Source organism: Plecotus auritus, assembly GCF_963455305.1.
Source record: "Plecotus auritus genome assembly, chromosome: 4".
In the NCBI taxonomy this organism is placed as follows: domain Eukaryota; kingdom Metazoa; phylum Chordata; class Mammalia; order Chiroptera; family Vespertilionidae; genus Plecotus; species Plecotus auritus.
In genome coordinates, this window is record NC_137775.1 from 115,893,667 (window position 1) to 115,916,058 (window position 22,392).

Genomic DNA, 22,392 nt, shown 5'->3' on the forward strand with positions numbered 1-22,392 from the left:
TAAGACGTCTTTTATCACCCCAAACAGAACACTGGAACCAGAAAGCAGTACATCACATCCCCTCCTCTTCCCCAGCCCATGGTAACCTCTAACCTACTTTCTGTCTTTAAAAATTTGCCTGTTCTAGATATTTCATATGAGTGAAATCATACACGATTTGTCTTTTTGTGTCTGGCTTATTTTAAATATATTTTTATTGATTTCAGAGAGGAAGGTAGAAGCGAGAGAGACAGAAACATCAATGATGAGAGAGAATCATTGATTGGCTGCCTCCTGTATACCCCCTTCTGGGGATCAAGGCCGCAACCCAGGCATATACCCTTGACCAGAACCCGGGACCTTTCAGTCTGCAGGCCAATGCTCTATCCACTGACCCAAACCGGCTAGGGCTCTGGCTTATTTTATTAGCATGTTTTCAAAGTTCATCGATGTTATAGCATGTGCCAGAACTTCATTACTTTTTAAGGCTGAATATTCCATTGTATGGATATACCAGGCTGAATATTCCATTGTATAGATATACCACATTTTGTTTATCCAAGAATGAGTGCTTTGTAAAGGGTTCCTGAAATCTTCTAAAAAGTTATGAAATGGAAAACTACAAAAAAAATAGAAAATTAAGGCTGAATTATGAGATCAGAGTTTAGAATTTAGAAGGACCATAAATCCTAAAAATTATACAATGTTAGAGATGGAAGGGACCTCAAAGATTTCCTCTATGTATCCAAACTGATATTAAAACATTTTAAGGCTTTATTGTCCCATAATAATGATTGTTTACTTCTTATGGCCCTCTTCCCCACCCTGTAGGACAGAATTAATATCCTGTTGTCTCTGTTTCTTACTATTTATTTATACCTATGTGGGATATATCACATTGTATTATAATCATCTGTTTATGTGTTTATCTCCCTTTTATATCTCAGTTACTTGAGATCAAAGATTGTTTGAATTTATTTTTTTATCCCTAATACCTAGTTACAAGTACAAACAGCTAAATATCATATAAGTAATTCAGAGATTATTAGCCCCTACCTATTAAAACACTGAAGCAGAATTGAGGAATGTCTTATTACTCCAAAGGCAATCATGCCACTTATGAAACAGTAATAACCAGGTGTTATCTGGGGCCCACAGAGACTGTGCTTCAACCTGTGTGGTATATTTTATAGCTATCTAAAATAGCCAGCTAAATTTGGCTCTCCTTTGTCCTTTTTAGTGGAAGCAAGCAGTTTCTTCAACTGTCCTTGGAAAAGTGATCATTCAACCAGATCAGAATTTCACAGGATTGATTGTTGGTGGCGTCACAATATCAACAATACTCTTATTATTACTTGGGCTTTTCCTGTGGCTGAAAAGGAGGAAGCACATTAAAGGTACATTTTTTTAATTGTTTATTTTAAGGACTTACTTTAAGAATGCAATCATTACAGTTTAAAATTGTAAGTTCATGTGTGCTGTTGTATATGCAATCCATAAAACCTGTGAATTCTTATCTGTCAGTCAAGGTCTGCTGTGACCCCTGGTAGCCAAGGCTTTAACGAGCTCTTTCTCTCTCTCTGTTTTAAGATCTGGGCAGTGAATTAGTTTGCTATGATGCAAGAGTACACACTCCTCATTTGGATAGGCTTGTAAGTGCCCGAAGTGTGAGCCCAACTACAGAAATGGTTTCAAATGAATCTGTAGACTACCGAGCTACTTTTCCGGAAGGTATGTTCCAGTTTATTGTTCTGAGAAATACCTGAACATACACCTCAGTGGGTTTGTGGCATTGTTGTTTATTTTGGGGTTTGCCTTTATATTTTTATAAAAATACTAGAGGTTTAGTGCACAAAATTCGTGCACTGGGGGTGGTCCCTCAGCCCGGCCTGCACCCTCTCCAATATGGGACCCCTCGGGGAATGTCCAACTGCTGGTTTAGGCCAGATCCCACCGGGCCTAAACCGGCAGTCAGACACCCCTCTCACAATCTGGGACCACTGGCTCCTAACCGCTCGCCTGCCTGCCTGCTGACCTAATCACCCCCTAACTGCCCTCCCCTGCCGGCCTGATCGCCCCCTAGCTGCCCTCCCCTGCCGGCCTGATTGCCCCCTAACTGCCCTCCCCTGCCGGCCTGATTGCCCCTAACTGCCTCTGATTCGGCCCCCACCACCATGGCTTTGTCTGGAAGGATGTCTGGAAGATGTCTGGCCTAATTAGCATATTACCCTTTTATTAGTATAGAAGGGTATTTTTTTTTATTTATTTCTTTTTTTTGGCCAAGAAAGTATTTAATTTGACATAGAATTACTGGGCTCTTATTTTTAAATGTACTCATGTATACATTACGTTAGATTTTCAGTCTTTAAGCTCTCTTCTCACAAAAAGGTTAATTTTTATATTTCAAGTACAGTTTACACTTAATATTATATCAGTTTTAGGTGTACAGCATAGTGGGCAGATAATTATATACGTTATGAAGAGATCCTCCCAATAAATCTAATACTAACCTGACACCATATAGTTATTACAGTATCGTTGACTATATTCCCTATGACTATATTTTGCATCCCCATGACTGTTTTCATAACTTCCAACTTGTACTTTTTAATCGGTAAAAAGATTAATTTTAAAATCATTTGAGTAAAGGTAAGGTGTTTATCATCTCAGTGCAATGATAAGAAATTGTGAAGTGCCCTGACCGGTTTGGCTCAGTGAATAGAGGGTTGGCCTGCGGACTGAAAGGTCCCAGGTTCGATTCCGGTCAAGGGCACGTACCTTGGTTGCGGGCATATCCCCAGTGGGGGGTGTGCAGGAGGCAGCTGATTGATGTTTCTCTCTCATCGATGTTTCTAACTCTCTATCCCTCTCTCTTCCTCTCTGTAAAAAATCAATAAAATATATTTTTAAAAAATAAATAAATAAGAAATTGTGAAGTGCTCTTTAACAACCCAGAAAAAGATAAAATACAAAGTTTATATTTATTTATTTTTATACTTATTTAAATATAATTTGGCACTGCTATATTTTTATACCTTAAAATGTTGATCCTCAAACATTTAAATTATAACTTTAGTACTCCTTTGAAGGATTCTCAGTGAACTGTTAGTACACAGCCTTTTACCCACAGCACTCTAGGACTTCAATATATTTTTTAGTCTTACTCAGTAAAAACTTTCATGTATGCGATTTAAACAGGAGGGGTTAGCATCATCTGCTTTGCAAAACACTAAGCCTAATATTGATTAGGTTAACCAGCACATTTCACAATGTTTTATTTAAAATCTCCTGGTAAAAAAGCAAAATGTCTGTATTGTATCTGCTCCATTATCTTTAGAAGTTACAGGACATGAGTCAAATACAAGGATTTCCCTGGTTGAATATTTACCATTGGACAAATAAAATGAGTCACAGACAGTTGTGGATACAGGAAACGTTAGAGGTTGTTCCTCCAAACAAGTACAAGAGCAATAAGGCAGTTAACATTTTAATTTTAAACCTTACTCTCTCTTATATTTTGAAATTTATATTAGTTCTATAGACATACACATAAATATTGCCTTTGCCCACCTGATTCCATTTGCCTTTAAAAAAAATCCATGCCCTGCCCTGGCCAGTGTGGCTCAGTTGGTTGGGCATCATCCCGTGTACCTGGTGGTTCGCTGGTTCAATTCCCGGCCAGGGCATGTGCAGGAGGCAGCCATTCCATGTTACACTCTCACATCAATGTTTCTCTCTCTCTCTCTCTCTCTCTCTCCCTCCTCTCCCTTCCTTTCTCTCTAAATATAAATTTATAAATCTTTTTTTTATAAATCCATGGCCTTAATAACATGGACAAATCAAATCCAGTTTATAGTTTTGAAATTTAGACCTTTTATCATCTTACTAGTGGCCCAGGGCACAGATTCATGCACATTGAAAGGAAATTAATTAGAAGAAAGATTTGTGCGGTAATTACGTTACTGCAAAAAATTACATGTCAAAATAGTATATATGATATAGTATTATAAAATTAAAATACAAAATATTTTAATATGTATCGTGCATGCGCGAGTCAACATTTATTTTTAAATTGCCAATGTGCTTCATATGTACCGGCCAGTTGGTCGGACGGACAGATGGACGGACAGTTGGTCACTTAGCCTTTTATATATATAGATAGTATTATAAAATTAAAATACAAAATATTTTAATATGTCTTACGCATGTGAAGTCAACGTTTATTTTTAAATTGCCAATACGCGTCGTATGTACCGGCCAGATGGTCAGATGGACGGATGGTTGGTCACTTAGCCTTTTATATATATATAGATACTCACCTTTAATAGCTCTAATCTAAGATCATTAAAAGTCACAAGTAATTTAAAAAATAAAAAGCTTACTTAATCTTCTTTCAACTTCATTACTCACCAAACCTCTATCAACATTGCTAAGAAGCTTGAGTTCCATCTTCCATCTTCTTTCCTACATTGAGCCTGCTCCCTGGAAACATGGAAAACTAAAATAGGCAGAAGAAGATCGTCCAGAGAGAAAAAGAAAATACACAGCCAGCACCTAATGAAGAGGCAACTATAAAACTTTCCTCTATATCTCTGCTGCTGAAGAGGGGACCGCCTCTTCACCAGTCTTTCATGCAGACCTAGTGTTCTCGGTGGCATTACACCAGATTCACACATTAATGGCTTAAATAGTTTGTGCCTATGTTTGAACTTAACCTGAGGGTCAATAGAATTTCCATGCCAGGGGACTTTTTCCCTGAGCTTCACCAAGGGTTTCACTCAGTCTCCGTGCCCCTTAAATTTAGAACCCTGATCTCTAGGTGCAAATATTTGGGAAGTGAAGGTGAAGGAACTGAGAGTTTGGAGGCGCTCCGTTGCATTCTTCTCCCTTGGAGAGGGTTTTGGGGAACTTGACTCTGGGATCAAGGGAACAGGCAGCTAGCAAGGCCCTCTTCTCCTGTCACCCATCCAACATTTCAGGTACTCCCCTGGTTTGTCCTTTAGGTAATCACTATCTGTCTCATTTCCAGACCGTGACTACTATAACTATAGGTGGCTCCAAAGCTTTCCTAGAACCACTATTGCGATGTCCTGCTCCAGTGAAATTGCTTTGTCATTAACCAAACTGTTCAATGTAGAAAATACGAAAAAAGGCTTAAGTGGGGTTAGGAGTAGTCAGGGTACCATCAACTTTCTTTTTATGCCCCACTCTCAAGTTCTGATGCTCCTGCTCATTTGCAAACAAGTGATATTTATCTTTTGGTACCAGTGGAGACCCCCCTCACTATACCTTCCCCCTTTCCTTATGTTATACTAGAGGCCCGATGAACAAGATTCGTGCACTCCGGGGTCCCTCAGTCCGGCCCATGCCCTCTTGTAGTCCGGGAGCCCTCAGGGGATGTCCGACTGATAGTTTAGGACAGCTCCCCCGGAGAGCAGGCCTAAGCCGTCAGTCAGATATCCTTAGTGCTGCTGTGGAGGCGGGAGATGCTCCTGCCACCACTGCTGCGTTTGCCAGCCATGAGCCCAGCTTCTGGCCAAGCAGTGCTCCTGGTGTGGGAGCACACTGACCACCAGGGGGCAGCTCCTGCATTGAGCGTCTGCCCCCTGGTGGTCAGTGCGCAACATAGCGACTGTTCGGTCGATTTGCATAGTAGCCTTTTATTATATAGGATACTAATACAGTTCAATACCCTGCTTAGTTTATCTTCAGATACGTTGCTGTAGATGCAATGCCCTCTCCCTGACATGTATGAATTCCCAATGGAAAAGGGAAAGCAACTGTTGTCCTCTCTGCCCTATTTGGCATGAAGAAATTTATTCTCAACCCCCCACCCTCCCCATTCCTTACCCCTGAAATGAAAAGGCTTCCCCTTGCAATAGAGTCCCTTGCCCAAGTCTCTTAAAGGGCTTTGGTTGTAAAGATCAAATTAATGGAATGCTGATTCCTTTCCAAGTGCCCTCAACCAAGTAATGAGGATGGCACACTAACCCAATTCTAATTCTAATCAACCATCTCTAAACAGTGATAACACTAAATCTGCTACCATCATCATACAACAGAGAATTTACTACAAATGTAAAAAGCTTCAGTTCTGAAAATGTAGCCATTCATTATATACTTCTAAATATGTATATTTAAAATATTTCACTATACATATTTTTCCTTGGCCAGGAATCCATGTAGGCTTTGAGAAATATTAATTAATTCCATCAATAAACACTAGTTGCTCAAAAGGCAGACTACTTGTGCAGCTTCTCATGTTTAAGAATATAGTATATTAAAAGTAAACCTCAAACAGGGCTTTTTATTATATATAAAAAAAGAAATGTATAAGGAAATGAGAATAACAAGATGTCAAAGTTAATGCTTAATCTATTTAAAGGAAATTTATTAAAAACTTTATATGTATGCCAGTATCTTTTCCCAGCTTACCATTTTTATTAAACTAGTTCCTTTGTAAAGACTCTTCCTAGCCTCATTCAATGATAAAAGCATCATTTCTTTAATTTTAAAATTCAGGATTCATTATTTATTCAATTTTCTGCCCCTGTTATCGTCCCCACAGTGAGGTTCTGCTATTGTTTTCTAATAATTCTACTTTATCTGGCAGATCACTATCCTAACTCATCTCAGAATGGATCATGCAGACAAGTGCAATATCCTCTGATGGACCTATCCCCCATCCTAACTGGTGGGGACTCTGATATATCCAGTCCATTACTGCAAGATGCTGTCCACATTGACCTCAGTGCTCTAAATCCAGAGCTGGTCCAGGCAGTCCAGCACGTAGTGATCGGGCCCAGTAATCTGATTGTGCATTTCAATGAAGTCATAGGAAGGGGTAAGTATTTCCACTCAGCTTTTTGTTGAACCCGGTTTTCCAGTAAGCATTTTATCTCCTGCCTTTGCAGATTAGGAATTTAGACAATGGTGAAAGCAACTGACAGAGCGGTGATAACAAGTGCACTTGATTTCTGTTCTGCAGAAAAACAGGTCTGCAAATAGTATCCTTGGGGACTTGCCCCTGTTTCTGGAGGCCTTTTAATAATCTCCCAAACATACTAGAAAATAAATCATATTCCTTCCTCACCTTTTTCCTAATTAAACTATAATTTCTTAAAAGATGCCGTTTACTTCCTTCTGAAACATCATTTTTTTAGTTCCAGTATTTTCACTCATCTCCCTCCAGTCTTCTTTTATTCTGAGAACAGGGACTATATGAAGTCCTTGTTTGTAAGAGTTACATTGCTGGACAGCATGAGAAGATGGGGAATTTATAGCATTCTCCTGACCTGAAACATTATATATCATATCTACAGTGCACTCCAATTTCTTTATACAAAAAGGAATATTTGTAGTAAGCCAGACAAAGCAGCAATAATAGCTAGCACACAATCCTAAAGGAAATATTTATCAGGGAGAGGAACCAAGCAGAAGCCAGGAAATGAACTCCACTCTGCCCTTTTTTCTAAAAAGCTTTTACCTTTGGAACTGAAGGGCCTCTGTCCCTTTTCTTCAGTATGTGCTGCAGGAGGTAGCACAGGCAACTGCCAGCATGGTGCAGAACAAGCTGACAGGACCATTTGCCTCCTAGGAGCACGGGGCTTCCCATTCTCCTGTGATAGCGCCCACACATTCTTCTACCACATACTCCAGATTTTTTCCTGCTCCCCCTTCCCAATAGTAGCCTCACTGTTAATAAACATGTTTCACATCAGAGTAATTTAGAGTGCTGTCATCAGCCTATAAATTCCAGTAATTGCACCAGTGTGAGTGTGTAGCCTCACTAATTATGTTCTCATTCCATGTGTTATAAAATTAGATTTTTTTATTTTTATCATGAAAGGTGCTAAATGGCAATCATTGCTTTTATGTAGTAATAATCATTAATGATTCTATAAATATTAACTATTATTGATATGTGCTTCCCCGGTAGAATGTGAGCCCTTGAGATCATAGGTTTTATTTGATTTTTTTCATCTTTGCATCATAAGAGGGTAGACTAATGCCTGACACTCACATACGAGGCATTCAGGGAGTCTTGGCCGGCTACAGAAATTAATGGATGACTTACCCAGCTATCAGCCATTTGGCACCTCCGGGGAAAATTACTGCCACTGGATAAAAGGCTACTGTTGGGAAGGTGATGTGACTGAAGCCAGAGAGAACTAGATGAAATGACTCAGAGTGAATTTTTCATTTGAGTAATTTCCTTTCCGTTTCAGCCAACCTGGGTTACATATTAACTGGTGACTAATGGGGGAAATCCTTATTCTATAATGCTAACCCTATTTCTAACGATAACATTTTTTATTTCATTTCAGTTTATTGGAATATAGGGATCTTCTTTTATTTCTTCATGTAGGCAAAACTTTTTTTTCATATTTAAAAGATGATATTTGATCCTTAAAAATAATTTTAAAAATTTTTACATAAAACAGTTTTTCTTGTATTATTATTGTATTATTTTCCATACAAACAACTCTAAGCCTACTTTTGTCCCACCCTGCATTCACACACACACACACACACACACACACACACACGCACATCAATATTGTTCATCAAAAGTAGACAAAATAATGTACTTTTTGGTCATGTACAAAAAAAGGAAATGAAGATCACGAAGTGTCTAGTAAGTAATTATTACATAATTAAAAGTAATGCAGCACTAACCAAATACCCTCTTTCATGTAGGTCATTTTGGGTGTGTATATCATGGTACTTTGTTGGACAACAATGACAAGAAAATTCATTGTGCTGTGAAATCCTTGAATAGTAAGTTACCTTTTATTTTTTAATATATTTTCATTCATTTCAGAGAGGGAGAGAGAGATAGAAACATCAATGATGAGAGACAATCTGATCAGCTGCCTCCTGCACGCCCCTTACTGCAACCCGGGCATGTGCCCTCACCAGGAATCAAACTGTGACCTCCTGGTTTATAGTCATTGCTCAACCACTGAGCTACATGGGCTGAGCTGTTACTTTTTATTTAACAGTGGCATACACTTTTATGATTTGCAAACTAATAGTTCATAATGAAATGTTGATTTTCACTTTCCCTTGTGGAAAAATCAGCTACTTCTGGAATTAAGGATCTATTGCTGAAAATTTGGTCTAAATTCCTATTGAGATAGCTCCTCAGAAATTATCTGAGGGCCCTCATAAGTTAGAGTGTAGGAGAAATGAGTCTTGGATGAGCTGAGTATCACTTAACTATGTTTGACTTAAAATATTTATTTTGTAAGTGACATTCATGGAAACTATTGGAAGCATGTTGGCACATACAATAATAATGACTCATTTTACCCAGAGGCATTACTATAATTATTTGTTTAACCACAACCTCTACTAAAAAGATTTAAAAAAATGAAATAAGACAAACAGGCAAAAAAATATGTTGGCAGAAAATTGAAAAGTTGTAAATGTGGTAATATCTCACTTATCCACATTTTTGGGGAATGAGATATTCCACGTAAACAAACTTCCTAAACAAGTGAAACACCGTCCTTTTAATGCTAGAATTTAAAATTTTAGCTGTTATTGAGAAACAAAAATGTTTTTTAAAATTTTAGTTGTTATTGAGAAACTCTTTTTTAAATGGAATGAAGACTCTGTTTGAAAAACAGGCACTGCTTTCAAGCATAAACTAAGACTTTGCTGATGACCATAACTATGGCATAAATTATTGTCTTGTACAACCCAGTGTACTCCTCATATTAGCATTTCCCTGGCTCCACCTTTACTGACAGATCTCACATGTCAAGTCCATGTGCTTGCCTTTTCTAAATTTCCAAATTTGTGCTTACAATTTGCTGCATCCTGGAAAATGTTAACCAGCTATATCACAAATTTATATTGGAATAATAAGTTTAAATGCATAAGTTAAAGGTTTTTCTGCAAGATACATTATTGTCAGAACTAGTTCAGCCTTTTTGACATGTAAATCTTCATGCTAAGTAGTGTTCTACATGGTTGATTTTGTTGGAAGTCTGATCACAAGGTCATTAAAGGGACAGTTAATATAAAACCTAACTACACACTGGATGGATTTTGTATGATTTTCAATAAAATTGCCTCACAGGAGAGCATTACTGCTCATTGACAAAGAACAATCCTATCACCAAGGAATCTTTCTCCCTCCTGATGCGCACTGATCTCTTGGACTTCCTGGTTCCAGAATGCATTGTGTTTGGGAAAAAAAATATCTTCACTGAGACTGATACTAGATTAGTAAATTAAAGCTTATTAATCCTTCGTTAATGCTGACTCGTGTCAAGCCTTCAGGATCTCTATCTGGAAATGGTTAGAAATTATTAGAAACCAAAAAAAAGTCTACTTAGATATATGACCACCGTTGGTCTTCACATCCACCCAGTCCAGGGGTTGGAAAACTATGGACAGCTTCCTGTTTTCCAAAATAAAGTTTATTGAGACTTAGACACTTTTTTTCTTGTGGCTGCTTTTGCACTGTGATGGCAGAGCTGAGCATTTGAAACCATATGACCCACAAAGCCAAACAAGATTTACTATCTGGCTCTTTAAAAAAGTTGCCAAGCCCTGCCTTAAACCGTCACTACAGAATGGACTGGCCAACTTTCCTCTCCTTTTCTGTACAGACAAACTGACTGCTAGCTAGACTCTAACTTACAAAAATGTGTAAAGGTGATGACTTGCAAGCACAGTGCAGGGCGACATCATTCACACAGATGGATTGTAAAAAACACTCTGACGATGCGGCAGCGAGACAAGATGGAAACCTAAGGTTTTATTTATTTTTAATCCTATGGTTTTATATGCCATTGCTCTCCCTTTCTGAACATGACGAAGTATCCATTGTTCTGTAATGAAATCAATGTCTCCACCACTGGATTTCTCAGGGATCACTGACATAGGAGAAGTTTCCCAATTTCTGACTGAGGGGATCATCATGAAAGATTTTAGTCATCCCAATGTGCTCTCACTCTTGGGAATCTGCCTTCGAAGTGAGGGGTCACCGCTGGTGGTCCTACCGTACATGAAACACGGAGATCTTCGGAACTTCATTAGAAATGAGACTCATGTAAGTATATTTCCTAGCTTACTAACCTGTAGACTAGCTGTAAGCCAGCCAGTCTTCCAAAATGTGCCTGTGTTGAACCTTTTTAAAAGCACTCTAGCCAAAGAAGTACATGTAAAATGTTAGCACCGTTCACATGTACGAAAGCTGGTTTAGTTCACTTGTACCTGAAAATTCTCTATCCTGGTGGGAAGATGGTGATACCTAGAAGGGTTTCCCCAGGGGCAATGATTCTTAACTTCCCTGCAAACAGCCTTGCTCCACCATCCCCCTGATAGGTACATATAGTCATCTTTGAGGGCCTACTATGAGCCAGAAACAGCACAACACAGGAGACATAGAGGCGTAATTAGCCACAAGCCACATGGAGTGTTAGCTCTAGAAGGAAAAGCATTGAAGAATTAATTACAAATGAGTCCCTTGCTATTCTTCAAAATTGCCGGTCACCCTCCTACCTCAGGACCTTTGCACTTGCTGTTTCCTCTCCCTGAACCACTCTTCCCCAAAATATCCACACATCTCAACTTCAGCCTTTCGCCCTGATATCATCTTCAAAATGAGGCTCTCCTGATCTTTCTAAAATTGCAACTGACCCAACCCACCCCCCTGCCTTCAATCTGTCTCCTCTCCGCTGCTTTATTTTTCCCCATTATGCTTATCATCTTCTTATGCACTAGGCCTGAGAGGTCCAGTACTGTGACCATGAGCCACGTGTGAAATATGGCCAGTCCCGATTGAGCTGTGCCGTAGGTGTAGAATACATCCCAGGTTTTGAATATTTAGTATAAAAAAGGTAAAATATTAATAATTGTTTATGTTAATTACATGTTGCAATGATATTTGGATATGTTGGATTGAAAATTATATTGTTAAAATTAATTTCACCTGTTTCCTTTTACTTTGTTAATGTGACTTTTAGAAATTTTTAAATTATATGTTTGACTTGCATTATATTTCTGCTGTAGAGTGCTAGGCTAGACAATAAATTAATAAATAGTAGCTAACCCCATTGACCACTTCCAGCCTGCCCCCACCCCCCACCCCATATCTTCACCACCCTATCGTCTGGGTCCATGGGTTATGCATATATGCATATAAGAAAAATAAATAAATTGTAGCTAAATACATATATATGTATACATATACGTGTGTGTACACACATCCCATTAAAATGCAAAGTCATGAGGGCAGGGATTTTTTGTGTATATGTTCTCTGCTGTAGCTCTAACACCTAAAATGGTGTTTGGCCCATAGACTCTCAGTGAATATTAGTTGAATGAATGAGCTCAGAGTTACAAAAAAGGTTGTTAGGCTCCTACAAATGAGAATTTCTTAGTGACATTTTTTGTTGTTGTTAATCCTCACCTAAAGGTAATTTTCCCATTGCTTTTCAGACGGAAGGGAATGAGGGAAGGAGGGAGGGAGGGAGGGAAGGAGGGAGGGAGGGAAGGGGGAGAGAGAGAGAGAGAGAGAGAGAGAGAGAGAGAGAGAGAGAGAGAGAGAGAGATCTGTGGAAGAGAGACACATCGACTACTTGCCTCCCACACATGCCCGACTGAAGGCAGTGAGTGAACCCAGGTACATAAGTGAACTTGACAAGGAATCGAACTCGCAACCCTTTGGTGCGCAGGCCAACACTCTAACACACCAGCCAGGGCTCTTAGTGACATTTATGGTAGAACCTAAAGGATGAGCAAGTAATGGCCAGATCAGAACCAGAGAGGAAGAGGAAGGAGTTTCCAGAACTAAAATCATAGATGACATCCGGCTCCTCAGCCCCTGTGCCCAGGGTCCTTTGGGAGTTAATGGAGTAGTTTTACTCTAAAAAAAAAAAAACAAAAACAAAAAACTTCATAAACATGGGGTCTGTTTCTCAGAGGAAATAAGGCCTAGAATGGATGATAAAGTAATATTTTGTGTTCAGCAAAAAGAATAACATACTCCCTGGCAATGAATGTTTGCAGATAGGGTGACTTTACCTTACAAAGCACAAAGCTGCCCTGACAGATCCCACTTTTGCACTTTAATTCTTGTCATTCTCCTCATAAGTTCATCTGGTTGGATATGCTACCTTCTCTCGGGTATTTTGCCCCCAGGGTTAAAGCATGCTAGAGACTTATTATACTGCACTATGGCTAAGGAGTAATGACAACCACTAGCGTAGGTGTGTCTGAAAGACAATCGCAAGGAGCTGGCCTCTCTACATGCTGTGGCCCTCCTTGGAAGGTCCCCACTGTCTGCCTCTTTGGTTCACAAATGCCACAGCAGCTGCTGAAGAAGACACATATCCTGTTCCTGATGACCAGGCTCCAGCCACAGTGGCACCTGTGTGATTTCAGATAAAGTTCTTATAGTTACGAAAGACATTCCCACTGATGTGGAGGGAGTTCCTAGAGAATGAGGTTCCTGTTCTTTGTGGGGGTCCAGGCCCCTGGAGTTGTGAGCTGTGCTTCAGCACATGTGGGAGGGGTTCTGGCGGGAGTGACTTGGCTACAGTGTGGGCTTTGGAGCCTAAAAGATTAGTTTAAAATCCTAATTCCACCACTTACCATCTGAGTGGTTGGGGTAATTTATTTCTCTCTGAACTTCCTGTATTAACCATGTATTTCCTTTTTTTTTTTTTTTTTTTTTAATCTAAGAAAGAACGGGAGAGGGAGAGGGACGGAGACATCAATGAGAGAGGATCATTTATTGGCTGTTTCTTGCACGCCCCCTACTGGGGATTGAGCCTACAACCCAGGCATGTGCCCTTGACCAGAATTGAACCCGGGACCCGTCAGTCCGCAGGCCGATGCTCTATCCACTAAGCCAAACCACCTAGGGCTAACCATGTATTTCTGAGGCTCTAACTTCTGGGGCCTCACTGAACCTGCAGAAACTGCCCCTCCCGGACCTAGCAAATTCCCAGAGATGGTGAACAACTCACCTTCTCAGAGGTGAGCCAATCTAGAGGCCAAACCCCAACCACCTCCTTTACAGGGCTCACACTCTAGGTCACTGTCTCCCTGCCCTGCTCATTTAAGGGCCAGGTACCAGACAACTAGGGACAGGTCCTATGCCCTGAGCCCGCCTGCTGAAATTATCCCAGCTACCCACGTCCAAGCCTGCTTACCCCGCTTGTCCATTTCTTCCCACAGAAACCACAGTGAAGCCTCACCTGTCTCCTGGCCAAGCCTAGTGCTTCCCTGTGTGGGCTTGCATGGCAGGGCATGCCCCTGCCTCCTGGGGCTTATAACAAACCATCTTTTCAGTGGCAGTTGTCTCCCATCCGTTGGCTTCACCACACCTGAATAATTATAAAACCCACGTTTTAAAACACCTCTACTTCTGCATCTGAAAAATGGAACCCCTGCCTCCCAGAAGTGTATGAGGATTAGCCCAAATTTATAAACCATCTAGCCTGGTGCTTTGCAAACAGTAGGCACTTAATAAATGCTTGCTATTATCAATCAACAGGGCGCTCTTATAAACATTTCAGAATTCTGAGATCCTCGCTAGAACAGTAGATGCTTAGTTTATGAGTTTCCAATTCTCTTTGATTGCAGAACCCAACTGTAAAAGATCTTATTGGCTTTGGTCTTCAAGTAGCCAAAGGCATGAAATATCTCGCAAGCAAAAAGTTTGTCCACAGAGACTTGGCTGCAAGGAACTGTATGTAAGTATAAGAATTTCTGTGCCCACCGTCCAAATTAAGTGAAAAGGAGGACTCTGTTTCCCCTGTTTTTCATACAAAAGTCCTTTATTTCCGTTATAGTTTTAAATCCATATGTAAGCGCTGGGGATGTAGGAGGGGCTTTCAGTCTCTGTCAAATGGAGAATTTAAAAGGGATTCTCCAGAGGGGGTGTTAACAGCTGCTCCGTGCTTTCCCCCTTTTTCCTTCCCAAAAGTGAGCCTCAGTGTTGTGGTTTCACACTACATTAGTGTTGGGAGGTAGAATTTGATCTTCAGCCTTCTACAGTGAAAAGGAGAGAGCTGATGACACAAATACCAACATATTGTCACTTCCCAAGAGTGGATTTGAAGTCAGCCTGCAGGAGCCCTACCAAAAATGGTATTTGGGAATGAATTCAAAGAACTTCATTTGTGTCTGGCTGCCTGGGCTATATAATACAGCGGTCAACAGTTTGTAATGGATCCAGTGCTTTCCCTTGCAGAGCGCTGATTCATGACTTACAGTATATGTGAACGAGAGAGCTGTGCTATTCATTTCCTACCTTGGTTTTGGTCACTGTGACAACATAAAAGCCCACTTAAGCAAAGGGATACACAGCCTCAGAGAGCGGAAATTGATTTTGTTGAAACTTGCTGTTTTTCTTAGATGCTTTACTATATGTCCTGTTTCTCTATTACCTCAGTGGTGGGATATGTAAGTTTTATGTACTATCCTAGCCCATCTGAGAATGAAAAAGTAAGATAACAGTGCCTGGTCATGTCTTCCCTATAAAACTAATCGGTAATAAGTTGACAAGTGATTATTGGTGATTACTTTGGTTACTCAGTTGGCATACTTGATTTAGCAACCAAGGATATCAGAGGGGGGCCCAATTTTACTACTTCAGATCTACGAAAGCAAAACGAATTTTCTTATGTAACATCACATGATCTCTTTCCTTAGCTTGTTGAACTTGTAATGTAGATGTCAAGCATTTTTACTCAAGAATTCCATTGTAATATAGTGTTAGTCAGTTGAGGCTAGAAGAAGCCTCCCAGCAGAAGTTAAGGATTTGTAGATTTCCAGCACAGAAGCCACTTGTTCTGTAGATATTCAGCCTCACCGTAAATGATTCTATTTCAGCCACCAGTAATAATATTTGTCCTTTCTGTAGGCTAGATGAAAAATTCACTGTCAAGGTTGCTGATTTTGGTCTTGCCAGAGACATGTATGATAAAGAATACTACAGTGTACACAACAAAACAGGTGCCAAACTGCCAGTGAAGTGGATGGCTTTAGAAAGTCTACAGACCCAGAAGTTTACCACCAAGTCAGATGTGGTAACGTATTATTGATCACTCCTGACCTTCTCCTCTTTTACTTTCATGCCCAAATTTTTTCAGTAGTTTCATGGCTACTTAATTTTTTTTGTAAAGAAAAGCTTTTAACATCACTAATTTCAATTTTTTTCATAAGCAAAAGTACTCAGTTATCTAATGCACTCATAGTGTTACAAGTGAAAATGGGGTATCCACCGGTGGAAATGGGGGATCACCTTCCCCAGTGGGTGCTCAGGGTCGGGTCCTTACCATATCTTGAGAAAAAGAATTTTCTGAGACTCACATGGGAGAATGAGTGCTTTTTATTTGTGTCGAATTATATCCCTCGGTTTCCAACGTCCCATTTCCCTTAATCAGTCCTGGAAAAGGTGCAGCTGGGGACTCAGCAGAGCTAGAAGCAAAGCCATTGTTCAGAGTTTCCATTTCATTGGTGAAGCTGGGTCCAGTTTAACATCAGGCTGGTTGCATTCTATTAGTCCATGGGTGTGGTATCCTAGGCCATGGGCCATGTGGGCACATGCAGGAGCGTGAGAGCTCTGCAAGCCAGGAGTCAGATGCAACACACCAAGGGGCAAGAGAGACAACTCCTTTGTTTAGGACCTTAAGTATATCAAATCTGCCCCCCCTCCTGCTGGCCGTGGTCACACCTACCCTGGCTAGTGCCCTGTTCCCAGGTGTGACTGACAAACAAGTACCTTCGCTATGTCACCCAGACTTTACTGGGCATGTGTCTATTTGACCTTTCCTTTGCTCCTTTCCACTTAATTAATAACCAGGGTCAATGCAACAGTATCGATAGTATGTTTTTATAAATTCATTTATTCAAAAATATTTGTCTGGCAGATGCTAGATCCTTAGGAAGCCCAGAGCTGAACCAAGTGTGAACCCTGTCCTCCAGAAGCTTTAGCTCAGCAGGGAAGACAAGGCATGTCCATCAAAACTCACACAAAGTAGACTGGAATTAGCCCGGCCACTCGTAGCTCACAACTTTATAGCAGCAAGAATTCCACCTTGAGAGATCTGGAAGCTATAACTGAGGCAGGTGTAGCAATGAAGTCATTATTCCTGCACCTAGCTAGAAACACGCTCTCCTTTATTTGCAAAGGTCATCCTCCTCTCACAGAGCCAGCTTCGAAAGGCATGCACCTGAATACTGACACTCACCTGGAGAGCCACATGCCCTTCCACCTGGAGGAAAGGACAGTGCTTGAAATTGTTACAGAAGAAAAAGAGTTCATTCACCTTGTGCTAGCAGAGCCAAGCACTAGACCCTGAGAACTGCAGTGTAGAAATACTTGGCTATTTTATTATGGACTAGAGGCCCAGTGCACGAAATTCATGGATGAGTGGGGTCCCTAGGCCTGGCCAGCAATCAGGACCTATCAGGGCTGTCTCGCCCAGTCCCAATCGGGGCCAGGTCGGCCGAGGCCTGCCGGACAGGGCCTGCTGGATGAGGGGAGGGATTATGGGAGGTTTGCTGGCTGGGAGGAAGGGACCGGGGGAGGTTGGCTGGCCAGGGGAGGTTGGCTGGCCGTGGGAGGTTGGCTGTGGGAGTGCACTGATCACCAGGGGGCAGCTCCTGCACTGGGCATCTTCCCACTGGTGGTCAGTGCGCGTCATAGTGACTGGTTGACCAGTTGTTCCAGTCATTCGGTCCTAACAGTCCCTTAGGCTTTTATATATAGAGATAGATGGTACCATCCAGGGGAACAGGAAGCAAATGCTCAAAAGCCAAAACTAGCTGATGGCATGTTTGTTACAGATTATATAGTGCAAATCTCAAGATACTGTGAGTTAGAGGGCTCGGGGTCATGCTGGAAGCTGATTGGTTGGAGGTACGGTAATGGTAAAAAGTCATTTCTGTCTGGTTTCTTGGGAAAGTAGACAGGGGGTGGTTCCACCTTAGAGCCTAGGAACTAAAACATAATATAGGTGAAGATGTTATCTTTAGCCTGCCAGAAGTCCAGACTTTGTGATCATTAGTCAGGTCCAGGCTATTGTCTTCTGCTGCCTCAGGGGTTGCTGATTATCCAGGGAAAGGCTAGGTTTTTGAAGGGTATAGAAAGAGAAAGAAATATGATTTCTAGAGCTATGATTTAAAGCTAAATTTAATCAAAGTCATAAGGACCCTCAGTTTCAATTCCTCCCTCTCCCCCCGCCTTTTTTTTAATCATTTCTCAATCTTGAGGAAGAAGGGGGGAAGACCTTTCTGACTGCTTCCTGCTGAAAGGGGGCAGAGTTCAGGATTAGAAAAATGAAACCATTTTACATTCAATCGAAAATATTTTTTAGTTTCTGGATTACCATGAATAGTCTGTATGACCATAATGTTTGCTTTTTCCCTGCTTTGTAGGTAGAAAACATCTCATAATATCTTACCTGGAGCAGAACAATATAGAAAAACTTTGTCATTTTTGATAGCGTGAAAAAGAACCCAACTCATGTAACACCTTAATCAATAAAGAAATTTAAAAAAAAAAAAAGAACCAAACTCTAATTCTGGATTAGCTTATTGTAGCAACTTAAATTAACTTACTCTATTAAATCTATTTTAATCATACTTAAAATTTTCTTTCTCAGGGTTCCTTTTCCACAAAACTTCTACAACTTTCCTAGTCCCTCTTAGTTTGTCTCTTCTTACTCAATTTGAAACAACCAACCTTTTTTTTTTTTTTAGGACAAACCACTTTCTACTAGTTCCCCAAAAATGTATTTCCATGCCTAATGACTTTCTTCCTAAAAACTCACATCATTTCCTTCCATATTAATTAAAATTCATAACCCTTAGAACCTTAATTCTAAGGTAAAATGTAAGTAATTAGCATTTTTTGATTGGCAAATTTATTAATCTATTTCATAATCTTTAGAAACATAGGTTCTTTTACTGGCAAAGCACAAAATGTTTTTATTAATAGATCTTAATGTATCATTTAATTTCTCTTTAATAAGAGGTCAATAGTAGGTAAACTTAGACTTACCTAGCAATTACTGTTTCAGTATTTTATGTTATTTGGAAATTTCTAGATATTCAATAATTTTTATCATTTAACTTCGTAAAACTCTAAAGCTTCAAGTTACAAAGAGATTGAGAAAACTATTTAAGTGCACATACAATACAAGGTGTGGCAAAAGGTGGTTTAGAGTTGTTTGTATGGAAAATAATACAATAATTAATAAATAATAATAATACAAGAGTAAACTCTGTATTTCATGTACTCACAACTGTAAGCCTACTTTTGCTCCCACCCTGTATAATTATTGCTAAAGAGTTAGCATAGCCCTAACTGGTTTTGCTCAGTGGATAGAGTGTTGGCCTGTGGACTGAAAGATCCCAGGTTCGATTCCGGTCAAGGGCATGCACCTTGGTTGTGGGCACATCCCCAATAGGAGGTGTGCAGGAGGCAACTGATCGATGTTTCTCTCTCATCGATGTTTCTAACTCTCTATCCCTCTCCCCTCCTCTCTGTAAAAAAAAAATCAATAAAATATATTTAAAAAAAGAGTTAACATAAAGAAACTTCTTATATCATTACACTTATTTAATTTGCTTGCTCCTAACAATTAAGTTTAGATTACTTATGAAAATTCTATTATACCAAGTTGGGTTTTTTTGCTGACAAATTTTGCAACATAGATAGCATGAACTTATTTGACTGATAAACCCAGGTGTAATAAAAGTATTACTTAATACTGATGATTTTAGCCCAGCCGGTGTGACTCAGTGGTTGAGCATCGACCTGTGAACCAGGAGGACACAAAGTGAAGTTATGAAAATAAATTGAGAAAAATATCTTCATACTAGAGGTCCTTGGAAAGCAAGCTGGGGAGTCTGGACCATACAGTTATGTGGCTACCAGCAGCACCATTACCAGGATATAGAACAGGTGCCTCTTTGTGGTCAGCCCCTACTCCCTGGAAACCACTGGCCTGTTTTCTGTGTCTATAGTTTTACCTTTCCTAGAACGTCATCAAGTAGTCTTTGAGTCCGTCTCCTTTCACTTCGCATAATGCGCTTAAAGGTCATTCATGTTTTGTCAGTAGTAACAATGTATCAATGTATTCTTTTTTTGTGTAAAAAAAACACACAACAAAAAATCGATCATCTTTAAGTGTGCAGTACAATAATGTTAATTACATGCACATTGTTATGCAACAGATCTCTTCATCTTGTAAAACTGAAATTCTATATCCTCTGAAAAACTTCCCATTTTCCCCTCCCCTCACCCTCTTGGCAACCACCATTCTGCTTTCTGTTTCTAAGAGTTTGACTACTTTAGGTACCTCATGTAAGTAGAATCATGTATTATTTAGCTTGTTGTGACTGGCTTATTTCACTTAATATAATGTCCTCAAGGTTCATCCAGGTTGTAGCACACGACAGGATTTCCTTCTTTTTAAGGGTAAATAATATTCCATTGTATGAATGTACCACATTTGCTTTGTCCATCTGTCAATGGACACTTAGGTTGCTTCCATTTCTTGGCTATTGGAATAATGTTGCTTTGAACATGGGTGTACAAGTGTCTCTTCAAGGTCCTTTTTCAATTCTTTTGGTTATATACCCAGAAATAAGATTACTTGACCGTATGGTAGTTCTATCTTTAATATTTTAAGGGCCCTTCATACTGTTTTTCATAGAGTGATTCACTCCTTTTTATTTCTGAGTGGTATTGCATTGTACAAATGTACCACATTTTGTTTATACATTTACCATCTGAAGGACATTTGGGTTTGTTCCAGTTTTAGGCACTTACATGTAATTATAACTGCCTTAACATTTGCTTAAAGGTTTTTGTGTGAACATAATTTTTATTTCTTTTGGGTAAATATCTAGAAGTAGGATTACTGGGTTGTAAGATAAGTGTTATATTTAACTTTATGAGAAACTGCCACCTGTTTTTCCACACAGGCTGTATCATTTTATATTCTTACCAGTAATATGTAAGTTTCAGCTCAGCATTCTTCTAGTGCTTGCCATTGTCAGTTTTGGGGGTTTTAGCTATTCAAATAGATTATAGTGGTGTCTCATTTTCTTTTTCATCTGCATTTGCCTAATGGCTAAGGATATTGAGTATCTTTTCATGTACTTGTTTGACATTCTTATACCTCCATTAGTGAAGTGCCTACTCAAAACTTTTGCCCATTTTTTTAAGTTTTAGAATTTATTTTCTGGTGTTTTTTTAAATTGTGTTATTTTTTATTATTGAACTAGGGGCCCAGTGCACGAATTCATGCATCTTGAAAGGAACTGTGGGCCACGAGGCTGCGGTAGGCACAGGGGCGGGTCTTGGCCCATCCTTCATGCCCCCGCACAGCCCCCTCCCGCCGTGGCCCCAGTCCTCTGTCTGCTGGCCCTGCTTGCACCCACTGACGGCGCGAAGCAATTGGGGCCAGTGGAAGCAGTGGCTGCTGCCCTGATCGCCTCTCAGGAGCAGGGGGAGGTGGAGAAGCCCTCAGGGGTAATCAGGGCCAGCAGCTGATGGCGCTGAGCAATTGGGACCGGCACCGGGTACCAGTAGTGGGTGCGAGCGGGGCCAGCGCTGGCAGTGGGTGCAAGCGGCAGCTTCTACACCAGCAGCGGGAGCAAGCAGGGCTGGCACCAGCAGCAGGTGTAAGCGCCGGGCGGGACCACAGCACGGGGGCAAAGAATTTTCAGTAACCACCAGAGGCTCGTCCCGATAACAGCAACTGGTGCCCGTCTTGGTCTGGCTCCCCGCTCACCTGCTCCACTATCCTGCCACGGCTGATGCCCACCATGTTCCCCGCATGCCCCCTGGTGGCCAGCGCACATCATAGCGGCTGGTTGTTCGGTTGTTCTGATTCCGCTGTTCCGTCTATTTGCATATTAGCCTTTTATTATATAGGATTATTGAGATTTTTTTTTCTAGCATGTAGCCTTCCTTTTCATTATTTTACTATCTTTTAAAGAGTAGAAGTTTAAATTTTATTAAAAAGTTATCAATTTACCCATTTTTTAATCAGTTGTGATTTTTCACAAATTGAGTTGTATTTCAATTGACCTACTCTTGAATGCACATTTTTGGCTGTCCCCATACCTTACTTACCTCAGCAGTGACCTTTTTCTATAATTTTTTGCAACTTATAACAATCGCTCACATCTAATAACTGCTTTGATCTTTACTGTTTTGATGAAATTGGGCAGAGATTCTTCAGATGAGCTCACTTCTGGTGCTCAAATGTTCAGAGTGGCTTGACTGTTCGCACAGTAAGCGTGAATGATAGAGCTTTCCTGTCTTAAAACTAAAACTGACTTGTTCCCATCACTCCTGGTGCATACTCATTTACACCTCCCTCTCCCTCTCTCTCTCTGTCTCCCATCCCCCCATCTTCTCTT

At 40.3% G+C, this 22,392-nt stretch overlaps 1 protein-coding gene across 1 annotated transcript in view; it reads left to right on the forward strand.

Moving 5' to 3' along the window:
- MET (MET proto-oncogene, receptor tyrosine kinase) overlaps nucleotides 1-22,392 on the forward strand; it is a 159,672-nt gene that overhangs the window by 132,018 nt on the left and 5,262 nt on the right. Inside the window, exons 13-19 of the mRNA XM_080665002.1 lie at nucleotides 1,220-1,376; nucleotides 1,570-1,710; nucleotides 6,593-6,823; nucleotides 8,680-8,760; nucleotides 10,866-11,047; nucleotides 14,590-14,699; nucleotides 15,872-16,037. Of these exons, the coding sequence (XP_080521128.1) occupies nucleotides 1,220-1,376; nucleotides 1,570-1,710; nucleotides 6,593-6,823; nucleotides 8,680-8,760; nucleotides 10,866-11,047; nucleotides 14,590-14,699; nucleotides 15,872-16,037 (1,068 nt within the window). The remainder of the gene's footprint in view (nucleotides 1-1,219; nucleotides 1,377-1,569; nucleotides 1,711-6,592; nucleotides 6,824-8,679; nucleotides 8,761-10,865; nucleotides 11,048-14,589; nucleotides 14,700-15,871; nucleotides 16,038-22,392) is intronic.